This window comes from Typha latifolia, chromosome 5 (genome assembly GCF_019914945.1).
Source record: "Typha latifolia isolate L0001 chromosome 5, TyphaL0001v2, whole genome shotgun sequence".
Lineage (NCBI taxonomy): Eukaryota > Viridiplantae > Streptophyta > Magnoliopsida > Poales > Typhaceae > Typha > Typha latifolia.
In genome coordinates, this window is record NC_133090.1 from 2,551,674 (window position 1) to 2,564,258 (window position 12,585).

Genomic DNA, 12,585 nt, shown 5'->3' on the forward strand with positions numbered 1-12,585 from the left:
AAAATAATTAAATAAATAAAAACTGCATGCTGAAAAAATAATATGGTTCAATGTCCAACTCAAACCAAATCCAAACTGATCCCATTTCGATGGACAGGTGACCAAGATCTGATAAGGATCCCAAGTCCACAAAGTTAACGAATCCGGATTCGATAATCGTAATGCCCGACCCAATCCACTCCGCTGACATATCGGGTTCGGGTGTTATTTTCCTTGCGTCGGCGGCGCTCTGAGATTCGAAACGGAGCACACCTCCTCCTCTTCTCCCAGACGTCGTCAAGGGTTTATTCCTAGGGTTTTAGCCGCCTCCTAGCCATGAGAAGGGCTTCTCCTTCTCTCCTCTCCTACCTCCTCAAATCCAAACTTTCTTCCCGAAATCTATCCAGGCTTCCCTTCTCCAGTCGCAGTCTTTCACCCTTTCCGCCCCAAAATCTATTCCCCAAATACCCATCTCGCTCTCTCCAAACTAGTTCCTATTCTGCCCCTACCCTCTCTCCCCGGCAGCGAAAGCTCAAGGAGAAGACCGACCTCGAGGAAGCCTTCGAGTCCGCGACCACCACCGACGAAATCCTCGCAGCATTCGAGGCCTTGGAGTCGTCCCTTGACGCTAACGATGCGAAGCTTGGCCTAGCTTGCCTGAAGGTTGGGCAGCATCTGGACTCAATTGGATACGAAGACCATGAGAAAGTCCTCAGTTTTGGACTCAGAGCTCTAAAGATACTAGATTGTGATGGTGGTAGCTCCATTTCGGTCGCCATGACGCTTCACTTGGTGGGCTCGACCAGTTACGAGCTTAAACGGTTCAATGACAGCTTGGGTTTCTTGAACAGGGCTAATAGGATTCTTGCTACCTTGGAAAGTGAGAGTTCATGCGATTTTGATGTCAGGCCGGTGAGCCATGCGGTGCAGCTCCAGCTTGCCAACACGAAAACTGCGATGGGTAGGAGAGAGGAGGCTTTGGTCAATCTTAGAAGGTGTCTAGAGCTGAAAGAGGCGATCTTAGAGCCTGATAGTCGTGAATTGGGTGTCGGGTGTCGAGATTTGGCAGAGGCATATGCCGCGGTTTTGAACTTTAAGGAGGCTTTGCCACTTTGTTTGAAGGCGTTGGAGATCCATCAGGAAAAATTGGGACAGAATTCGGTTGAGGTCGCACATGATCGGAGGCTTCTTGGGGTTATCTATACTGGGTTGGAGGAGCATGCTAAGGCCTTGGAGCAGAATGAGCTCTCGCAGAAAGTTTTGAAGAGTTGGGGTATGGGTTCTGATCTCTTGCATGCTGAGATTGACGCTGCAAATATACAGATTGCTTTGGGAAAGTATGAGGAGGCCATCAATACTCTCAAGGGTGTAGCTTCACAGACTGACAAGGAAAGCGAGACCCGGGCATTAGTGTTTATTTCGATGGCAAAGGCCTTGTCCAATCAGGAAAAGGTTGCAGACTCGAAGAGGTGTTTGGCGATGGCATGTGGTGTCCTTGAAAAGAAAGAATCCGTCTCCCCTGCAAGGGTTACCGAGGCATATGTTGAGATATCATCATTGTATGAGAGTATGAATGAGTTTGAGACGGCTATATCGCTGCTGAAGAAGTGCCTTGAAATGCTTGAGAAACTTCCACAAGAGCAGCACATGGAAGGGAATGTATCGGCGAAGATAGGATGGTTGCTCCTCTTGACAGGAAAGGTCTCTCAGGCCATTCCCTATCTAGAAGGTGCAGCTGAGAGAATGAAGGAGAGCTTTGGGCCAAAGCACTTTGGGGTAGGATACATATATAACAACTTGGGTGCAGCTTATATGGAGATGGACCGGCCTCAGTCAGCTGCACAGATGTTTGCACTTGCGAAAGACATTATGGATGTTTCTTTGGGGCCGCACCATGCAGATTCTATTGAAGCATCTCAGAGCCTTGCAAATGCCTATAGTGCAATAGGAAGGTATTAATTTCTATTTTCTCCATACTCAAGTTTTAGTGTTGTATTTTCAAGATTTATCTGAAATGTGATGCTACATTATCTTGGTGATAGGAAATGTATATCATATTACTCCACCTAGCTATTACTGCTCTTGTATTATGGGAAATTCATTATGATATTATATAACATGCTTTGTAACCAAGAAATATTCGTAGGATTGAACCTCCGGCCTTACCGATAAGAAATCAGTGATAGAGCATCAAACTTGACAATGCATTTTATCATAAGTGATGTGCAATGTCGAAAGCACTGGAATCACCTTAGAAAGGATACAATATATGGTTTTGTTACCGAATAAATATCTTCTAAATGCAGGAGATCAGATGTTAATTATCTCTAATTCCCTTTTATGTTAAGTTTCCATAGGCTTCTGCTCATTATATGACAGTGTTATGTTTAATTGTCAACATAAATAGGCTTTCGTGCTTTCATCTGTTCGATTTTTTCTCTTTTCTTTTCTTGATACCAAATTTTCACCTTTGAGATTTTAATCTTTGTAACTGTATGGAATTTCTACTTGTAACTGCATTTATAAGCAGTCTGTTCATGGGAAAGTTGTATGGTGCTTAAATTTTGCTCTTTAAGTGCAGCTATGCTCTTGCTTTGGAATTCCAAAAACAAGTTGTCGATGCATGGGGAAGCCATGGTCCGAGTGCTAGAGACGAGCTAAAACAAGCTACTCGACTGTATGAGCAGCTAAAGAAAAAGGCTCTTGCATCACTATCTGGTGCTATTGCAGAGGATGAACCGCCGCAGCCCCAGGAAGATGTCACCAGTCCGGTCAAACTTATACAACAATAATCTCTGAACAGTTGTAGATGTCAGAGGTATAAATGTAATAATGTTTTTCATGTCATTTTAAATTTATCCATATGTAGAGATAAGTATGAAGAGGTTCTATTTTTTCTATCATACTTCTCTTCTCGGGGTTAAGAGAACTTAAGCTGTACTATAGAGCTTAGTTTTTTGGGTGCTTTTGCTATCTCAAATCGGCAGTCTGTTAATTGGTGATTCGGTGGCCAATTTCACTCCTCTTTCTGACCCCTATCTTCCTGAATATTTAGTTCTGTGAGATTTGTGTAGCTGAAACATGACATTTAAAATATTTACTTCTAAATCCATGAAATTACTGAAATTTTGGAACTTCATGGGGCAACTCAGAACCAATACTTCAGTTCTTGATATTAACTTGGGTTTCCAATGACCTCCTTCAGCATCATCGGTGTTTTCTTTATGTTATGTTTATAGAATTTACCACAAAATTGCCATTTGTTTTCCATTCATGTTCTTGGTTGGTAAGAAGAAGTTAAAATAAAAGATGTAAAAATGAAAGAGTTTCATTGCCTTCTTATTCTAAGAAGTAGGTGACATGGAAGAAGGGTTCTATTTATCTCTAGTGCCAAAGAAATTTCCGGCAAACAAATGGTAGATAATATTGTTCGTGACTGTGAGCTTACCAAAAAGGAAAAGCAACAATCTGATAAAATTAAATCAGGAAGGAGTTCGGATTACTTACTTTGTTGAGTAAATAAACAAATTATCTTTTGCTGCTAGGGTGAGAAGAATCTTTCCAATTATTCTAGTATCATGTTTGCAGACATCTCTTGTGAATTAGGTCATGATTCAAATACTTTAGTTTATAGGTTGTTTCTTCCATATAATTTATTGGTGCTTAGATAGCATAATTCGTCGGTTAGGTTGTTGATCTCTGTACTTAGATATTCTCTCTACAATCAGTAATGTTGTCTTCTTCCTTTATGCATCATAAGATTTTGTTTTGCAGCACACCTAATACCTATTAGATATGTGGTCCTATTGATGAGCTAACATACTTAAATGATGTCCTTTTTGTTGAACTGTTAAGTGCTGTACCAACACCTAATGGCTATGTCTAACCTAGATTATAACTTGTTAGGTAAAACCAACATCTAGATTAAGTTTTGGACTATTGGATGGCTCAAGCCATAATGATATTGGATGGCTTAAGCCATAATGAGATTTTCAAGTACATATATTCTGCTAGATTCTTCAAATTATCAATTTCCCCCTTTTTTGCCCGTGTGTGAAATGGATACTATACAGTAGATTCTTTCCTGGTATCTTGATGATTTTTTTTTCATGTATGTTCCTCAACAAGTCTCGTACTAATCTTTGCAGATTAGGTTGTGGACTTAAAATGTGGCAGGCAGCAGCAGCAAGGCAATGAAGAGGAAATTGATACCTTACATTCTTTTTCCCCATTATTGTTGTTGTTGTCTAGTGTAACATGACATTATCAGACTATAGCAAACGTAGGTGCATTTGTGTTTAGGATCAATAATTACAGCGCGAGAAAGAGAAGAAAAAGGACTGAGAACCTAAAATATTTAATTTAGGATGTGTAAGTTTGTAGCATGGATTCCCTTTAAATGAAGGCATCCTACAGTTCTTTTCTCTTTCTTGACAGTGCCCTGTGGAGAAGTTTCAAAAGTAAAGATTTAGGAAGATTCTTTTCGTCTGAAAGGTCTTGAAGGATTTCAAGCTTGGAGAGTGACATATGTTGTTGGCCTTTTCTTTCTCGCGACATCGAGCAAATTAATTGGCAAAGTACTGCTTCAGATGTCATCCCATTGGTGCCTTTCACTGGTGAAACCTTGATTGCAGGTAAAACCCATGACTAGTTTCTATTTCGTTCTATTAGATAATTGATAGACGTGAGGTTTGATTTGAAGTAATGTAGATTATCAAGAAACCTATCATTTTGTGTAAGAATCAAGTTAGAAGAAGATTGCAATGATTTGTTAATGCACGGTTGCAGAGAGCTTTGACCATTCCCTAAGACAGCTCTGAAAACTTAGGTAATACACTAATACGTGCAGTTCTGTTAAAATTCTATTGTGGTACTAAGGACTTTTCCATGTTTTGTGTTATTACATAATTAAGCTGTATCTATGCATTAATTTTTCCTATGTAAATTCTTCCATAATCCATCGAAAGAAAAAGAAAATCTACAATATATTACTTGTACCTAAGTAAAAAAAAAGGCATTTTTTTTACATCAGAGTTCAATCTGGATTGGCAGAACAGCTCTCCGCGAGCTCCGGTGATGGCCGAACGAGAAGAACGATCGCCGGACTCTCCCGGAACTACTACTACTACTACTACTACTCTCCCCAAAGCCATCCTCTTGGAAGTGTGGGTTCTGCTGCAATATCTTCTGCACAGCTATGTAGAGCTGCCTATCACTTGAGGAGTCCATAGAGAAAGACCTCCTAATGGGCTGGATTGAGAACTGCTCATCCTTGGCCCTTGTGTCGATACACTCATCTCCCATACTGCTCATATGGTGAAGTTCCCTTCTTTTCTTGTGTTCAATTCCTTGCTCTGAGTTCTTTGCAGGAGGAGAATTACTACTGGAACTAGTAATTGGTTGGTTCTCATGACTGCTTTCATCTCTGATCTCTATCACTATATCATCATCCTGGTTAGGAGAATCTTGCTGATGGGCAGTGTCCAAGAAGTGATCAGCGGGAGTTCTGCATCCGGCTGTGATCCCTGACCTGCAAAGTGGGCAATTTGCATTGCTCTGGAGCCATGTATCAATGCAATCTATATGGAAAACATGGAGGCAATTGGGTAGTTGCCTAATCCTCTCCTCTTCTTGAAACTCATTCAGGCAAACTGCACACTCATGGAAGGACCTCTGTTTTGCACCACCACCACCACCACCTCCTCTGCTGTATCTAAAGGTTGGAATTGCCCGGATCGCCGACTCCTTGAGACCGTTCCGCTCGACGGGCCTCGAGTATGCCCTCATCCGGGCATGGTGGCGATGGCGGGAGCCCGAGAGGTGGCTTAGAATATCCGGCCGGCGCCAAGTGAGGCAGCACCTGATCACAAAGATGTAGTAGCTAAGGAGAAGGATTGAAGTGGTTAGAATACCAAGAATTGAGAGGGCTAGGATTGGGAAGTTAGCACTTGTGGCAGAGGAAGAAGGTGAAGGTGGCGATGGGAATTGGGGTACTGGTTTATGTATATCTCTGTTTTGATCCATGGAAGAGAAGAAACAGAGGTGTTTCAATTGATAAAAGATGCAATTTTTATCCAAGAAGAGCTTTTATATACTTTGTTGAGAGAAGAGAAGCTAGGAATTGGAATCAAATTAAAAATGGAGAGTTGTACATAGTATAAAGCACTGGTAGTGGTGGCATAAAAATACTCAGTGAGAAAGCTGAGGAGGATAATTAAAAGATTGGGGAAGAAGAGATAGAAAGTCCACGCTCTCAATGGACTCATTCTGGGGTTAAGAAGAAATTAAAAGAGAAGAGGAAGAAGATTCGCTTTCTATCATCTCTGGACCAGGCCGTGACTTGACTAGGACTATCAAATTAACCAAATTGTTAATACTCAGGCTTAACTCAAAATTATTAAAAATTAATTTCATAGTCAATAAGCAGACTAGTTTAGGATCCAAACTTGATAAGACTCGAATTAACATATATAGTATCAGAATAGACACTCTGTTTTCTTGTTAGAGAAGGAATCAAATTTTTTTTTAAAAAAAAAGCTAATTATGCTTAGATCCCCACAAGTATTACTACTTTTTTTTCTTCCATATAAACTCTTATTTGATTTGTCCATCACCTGATTAATTTTAAATGCTGTAATTAGTGTTTTTATTTATATTGTATTAAGAGAAGTTGAGAGTAAGATGATCATTTATGACCATCAAATGACATCATTTTGCTTGTTAGATTAAACTCTACTTGCCTGCAAAACCTAAATAACTCTATGAACTTTGGCAAATTCGTCCAAAACAAATTGTGTATGTGATAAGGATTTGGTGGTTCTCCATAAAAATTACAAAGAAAAAGAAAAGAAAAGAGAGACAAGGATTGATGGATGTGGCTTGTTTTGGATGGACTCACTCATCTACTTGGTCCACTTGATTTAGGTAGCCAATTAAGTAGTTTAATTTACTTACTTTGAAGGCAAATAGGAACATAGTTTGATTAATTAGATTAATGATGAGATGGATTATAGACCACTTGCTTGCTTGTAGCATCAAATGTCTTATCTTGGAATTTATTTTCTAGCTGTACCAATTCATAGCACATAGGAGGTCCACCTAGGGCAATTTGCATGGAGATAATAGATTGACCATTTTCAAACAAAAATTTCTTTTTTTAAAAAAAAATTCTTGGAATTTTTACCTAAAATTTTATAATTATTGCTAAATTCTTTAAAATAACATAAGTGTAGTTGAAATCATTGAGCTCTTTTAAAAATTGCATTCAATTAGTCCAATCTGAACAAGATTATAAAAGGATTACTATGCACTTTTATAAATTATTTAAAATATATAATTTTTTTTTCATGTATGTATACCCTTAAAAATATTTATTATGTGTTTGTATACTTATGTAAAATTGGATATTTATTTGTAATTTAATAAAAATAAAGTAAAAAATATATTTTTAACTAAGATAAATTTATGAAATCTATAATAAGGTATTGTTGTCTTCATTATTGTCCAAATTATTCTTTTAACTGTTAACTCCTAGAAATATTCATACAAAATTTAAAAAAGAACATTTTATTTTAAAAAAAAAAGGTATGCTAATACACTGGTTTACAATCAAACAATATATAAAAGAAAAAAAAAACTTTAGTACTTCACCGACATCTTATCATATCATATGATGGATGGATTATAAAAGGAAAGATGAAGAAAGTAGGGAGATAGTTGTGATGGTCCTTAAAGATAAAAGTATGCTATGACATAGCAATTTTTATTTTTATAATGACGAAAATATTTCTACATCTACTTATTGGAATGGATGGCCATAAAGGATAAAAAAAAAATATGGGCATGGTGCTATGGTTGCCATTTTGTTTGTGATTACTCTACCATTATTATTTTGACTATTGTAAAATGTCACTTTCTTTATTTTTTTATTATGTAGTATATATATAAAAGTAATATTATACTCGCAAACACACTAGAAATATTCTACAAATAAAATAATGTGACATCATCTTCTTTGTTAATATTTTCTCTCTTCATTTCGTAGTGAATACTATTAACGGATAAGATAACGCTACATCCAAATTGCTTATAGAGTGTTTGTCGGCATGTATACCTGTGAATAATGATTTGTTCATGATAAAGACTTTGGTTTTAGGTCGACTATTGTGGCTTAGCGGTCAGGTCCTATCAGCCTATGATAAAAGTCATGAGTTTAAATCTGTCTTAAATATTAGAAGTAATATCTAGTAAATTTACCCCATTGCCATTTATTTCTTAAGATGGTTGATAAATAGGCTGGGTTATCTTTAAATTTATTCAACTATCCTTTGAAGTGTGAACAAATATCCACAAAACTATCCATTGGGATTGCTGGGCTTCTCTTTTATTAACTCCATAATCTTCAGGGCCAAACTTGAGCCTTTCTGTGTTTAAATGTTTGGGCTTCAAAGAAGATATTAAAAAATGATGAAGAAACTTTGGCAGACAAGAAATATCCTACTTGAGAAATATCTGTGGGTTAAAGTGTAATTAGATGTAAGAAAGAGAATCAATTGCTTCAAGTGGATTTAAAGAGTCGGTACTTCTAGTACTGTTTGGATTTTGACTTTGTTCCTTGGACAGTTTGGTGTGGTGGGAGAACAAGCCGTCCTTGTTAAATATTTTCTAAAGTTTTTAATATATATTAAGTATTATAATAAAAAAATTATTTCTGTATATAATAACAACTCTTGGTGGGCAGACTAAGAGTCCTAAAAAATATGTGAGAAGTATATTAAGAGATTTAAGAGTATATATAATATATAAATAGTGTAAGATGAGCATACCTTATTAAAAGCCCGCGGGAACTAATACATAGAGAGAAGTAAAATGTGGTAAAAAGAGTCTATCGCATTCTTTTGTGTATAAATTTTATAATAGCCGATTATGTATATATGAGTGTGTTTCATATATTAGTTTATTCGATATATTTTAAAGTTTGTGCATTTTATATTTTATACAATATATTTGCTACTATTTTATAATTATCGACAAAAGAATTTATGCCACTAACTATTTACGCCAGTAGTTATACCACTATGCAAAGTATTATTCTTAGAATGTATAAGTACATGTAAAGAGATATTTTCTTACATTTATAAATAAAACGTCGGTAAAAAAAGTTTACCGACTGTGATTTACCTGACACTTAAAAAGTGACGGCATTTAAAAATACCCATAAAAGATCATTTTATTGTAACGCATTTTATAAGATGTAATTATTCTCGTAGAAGAAAATTTAATCATATAATACAAAATGACATAAATTTTGTGCATTTACATTATTTTTTTTATTTTTTTTACTCTTCCAAGATTTAGGGAAGATTGGACTGATCCCTTTGTTGACACTCAAGCAAATAAAATATTATGCATCATTAGAGAAGAGAAATATCCACCCTGTCTTTATATTGGCTATTATTTTCATAGGGCCCATTAATATAAAAGTTTGATCCAATTTGACTGCAAAAAACAATGAATTTAATATCCCTAATGAGACAATTGCCATAACAGCATCAGAGATGTAGTTTTCAATCTACTATTTTGCTAGATAAATATGAGATAAGTTTGGTGTAGCAATTTTGTCCAGTTTTATATTTATTATAAAATCACCTAATTTAATCATTTTCAGCCTAATTTGTACCTTTTCTTTACCTTGAAGGGAATTCTCCTTAAATAAAAAAGACTAAAATATTTTATGTTTTACTTTTTGAATTTAAAATGCCTTTCAATGAAGATGTGCACACCAAATAAGACAAAGATATTATATCAGAGGTCTATTCGATTATTATACTTGTATAATTAATTTAACTCATCTATATAATAATTATTTATTATCTAAACTAATGATAGCGAATTTTTGGGTCAATGAAAAAAAAAAAAACAGAGAGTCGAATAATAAATATCTCATTCGATAGAATATGATTGATAATAATAATAAAAACAAAATATATGATATTTATTTATACATTTATGTAATTAATCTTCTACAATATTCATGAGGTAGGCCACTGAATGCCTCTTTGTTGATTTCACACCCCCAATTTGATCCAAGCTCTTACCTACTCAGATAATGGCATTAGTACTAGACAGAGACAAATTGTTTATATTCTTATGGGAAGAAAAATGTAATTGGCATGAAATGATCTTCGAAGAGGAAAAGTCTAATATGCCCCTTTGTGTCCAAGCATTTCAACCCTAAAATGAGTTGGTAGCAAAAATTTGCGAGTTATACTCGAATAGCCATCATATTCCGGATTCAAGCAAACGCAACAAATATACCTTCTCGCGTTGAAGAAGCATTCCAACCCTAAAATGAGTTGGTTGCAGGTATTCGTGAGTTATACTCGGATATCGATCATGTTTCGGGTTGAAGCCAAAATATATATATATATATATATATATATATATATCATGGTTAAGGATAATTTGGTCATTCGAGGAAAGTTTTGAATATGTTCTCTGCATCTCGCATCTATAACTATCAGAGATGGTGTAGAGTGATATGGCCTGCTATCTATTTATCTTAGAGATGTTGTCTATGGACAAAGAACCATACTGCTCGGAATAGCGACTAGGGAATGGGATTTGTGGATCAAAATATAGGTGAATGGACACTAGGGTCATCAAGCAATCATGTGTCACTCTTGCCATAGATCAAACTTTCAAATGTGTGATGAATGTGAATAGAGATCTTAATCAAGTGCCACGACGTTACATCACTATGTATTGATCATGTGTATCTAATGAATTTTTAAATTTTTCTGTATTCGTTTTCCAATTACAATCGAGAACGATACGTAAATATGACGATCCTCTTTGTATCCGATTTCAGGCGCGATTAGACCTAAAAATAAGGCCCGATGTTATAAAGCGATAGGATTAACAAAGTAATTTTTCATGATGAATTATAGCAAATAGTGTAGTATTTTTTTCTCAAAATATTCTCATCTTACAATTCATAATTATTTTTATATAATTTGCAATTATATAATTATATTTATGCAATTCTTAGTTATATTTAGGGAATTCACAACTGTAGCAAATAGTGGATGAGACAAGATGTGTCTAATAGGGACCTGGAAAGAAGCTTCTATTTGGCTTGTGGCTAAAGCTGGAAGTACCAAATATGAGGTAGATATCCTTTGTTGTAATACGTTCACGCATGCACTTTATATTCTATAGTTCGTAAGTATTTATTATTCACTATTCAGGTTACTAATATAGATTAGTGACGTTAATTATGCAAATATATTCCCATATTATCCTCCTCTATCTTAATCCCAAGGAGATGTGTATGTCTTTACACGAGCTTAGCTCTGGTTAACATCACTAGTAATGTCTTGACTAAAATTACGGTAACTTTTTTACTTTAAAAATTGAAAAGAAATTTACATATAGCATCCTATTTTTTTAATAAATTTATAATTTATACTCTGTGTATTTACTATTTATAAATTGAGTCCTATAATTTAGTGAATATGTGTAAAAAATATCGTGATGTTAAATATGTTAATTAAACTTAATCAAACATCTTGGTTAAATTAATTAACTAAGAAATTTATAAAAATATTCTCAACTAAGTCATACTAAGAGTATTTTTGTTATTTTAGAAATAAAAATATATCTACTTAACATAATATTTCAACGGTGTTAGTTTAAATCTAACTCAATATATTTTCTGCACATATTCACTAAATCATAGGGCTCGATTTATAAATAATAAAAATATAAGGAATAAACTATAATTTTGTTATAAAATATGGTGTTATATATAAAATTTTCAAAATTAAAATAAAAATAAAAAAGAAAAAGAAAAAAAAATTGAGTTTGTGTAAAGTTGCCTACCGAGGTTAAATATGTGGACTCAGCTCTATTTGTCTTATATAATGCACCTCCCATTATCAACGCATATGGATACTCATATACTCACCCTACCTAGGGGTGGCAATAGTTGATCCGACATGATAACCCGACTTTTAAATGTGTTTAGATTTACTCTAATCTGGTTCAGGCTATAAATAAGTCAAACTCGTCTAACCCGATTATTAAATCAGTCATGCTCATGTTTATTACCTCAACTTATTTAACCCGTTCATGGCCTGACACGATAATTTGTTTATAATATAATAACCTATTTATGACCTAATTAACCAATTTATAACCACGCCAATCCATTTATAACTTCTCTAATTTATTTATAATATAAAAAACTCATTTATAACCCGAAAAAGCCCATTTATAATTTGAATAACCTAAATAAATTTGAATAATTTTATATCATCCAATAACCAATTAATATTTAATAAATATATTGTATTAGTGTTTAGAAATTCTAACATGTTTAATAAATGGATAGTGTTCGTGTTTGTATTATCCGTAGCGTGTTTCTACCCGAACCCGACCCGTTAAAAACCGAGCAAACTTGAACTCGACACTATTTGCCACACGTAGGCCCACCACCTCCTCCAATAATAAATGCGCAGACCCTTTTGACACCTAGCCCCCTCCATTCCTTCCAAATCACCGGTCAAGCCCCTTCGCAGTCCTAACTATAAATCCCCGCGGAAT

At 35.1% G+C, this 12,585-nt stretch overlaps 2 protein-coding genes across 4 annotated transcripts; one reads left to right on the forward strand and one right to left on the reverse strand.

Moving 5' to 3' along the window:
* The first annotated feature begins 215 nt into the window (after window positions 1-215).
* On the forward strand, window positions 216-6,069 carry LOC140789323 (protein KINESIN LIGHT CHAIN-RELATED 2-like). 3 transcript variants are annotated; one of them, XR_012109149.1, is made up of 4 exons: window positions 229-1,931; window positions 2,561-2,797; window positions 4,417-4,613; window positions 5,032-6,069. XR_012109149.1 is itself a non-coding variant. In XM_073138985.1 (3 exons), the coding sequence occupies exons 1-2, from the start codon at window positions 316-318 to the stop codon at window positions 2,769-2,771; spliced, it is 1,827 nt and encodes a 608-aa protein (XP_072995086.1). In that variant the 5' UTR covers window positions 221-315; the 3' UTR covers window positions 2,772-2,797; window positions 4,128-4,408. The 3 variants fall into 3 exon arrangements, 2 of the variants coding, with proteins under 2 accessions (XP_072995087.1, XP_072995086.1); XM_073138985.1 differs by lacking the exons at window positions 4,417-4,613; window positions 5,032-6,069 and adding an exon at window positions 4,128-4,408 and having other exon boundaries at window positions 221-1,931; XM_073138986.1 differs by lacking the exons at window positions 4,417-4,613; window positions 5,032-6,069 and having other exon boundaries at window positions 216-1,931; window positions 2,561-2,993.
* On the reverse strand, window positions 4,870-6,003 carry LOC140789324 (RING-H2 finger protein ATL1-like). The gene has a single exon (XM_073138987.1). It carries the CDS (start codon window positions 6,001-6,003, stop codon window positions 5,008-5,010), a length of 996 nt encoding a protein of 331 aa, XP_072995088.1. The 3' UTR covers window positions 4,870-5,007.
* Window positions 6,070-12,585: the final 6,516 nt, after the last annotated feature.

Bases quoted from the DNA above. Each gene is read 5' to 3' on its own strand.
- LOC140789324 (XM_073138987.1), bottom strand. From the start codon at position 6,003: ATGGATCAAAACAGAGATATACATAAACCAGTACCCCAATTCCCATCG.
- LOC140789323 (XM_073138986.1), top strand. From the start codon at position 316: ATGAGAAGGGCTTCTCCTTCTCTCCTCTCCTACCTCCTCAAATCCAAA. The intron at 1,932-2,560 runs GTATTAATTTCT...CTTTAAGTGCAG, and splicing joins GCCTATAGTGCAATAGGAAG to CTATGCTCTTGCTTTGGAAT.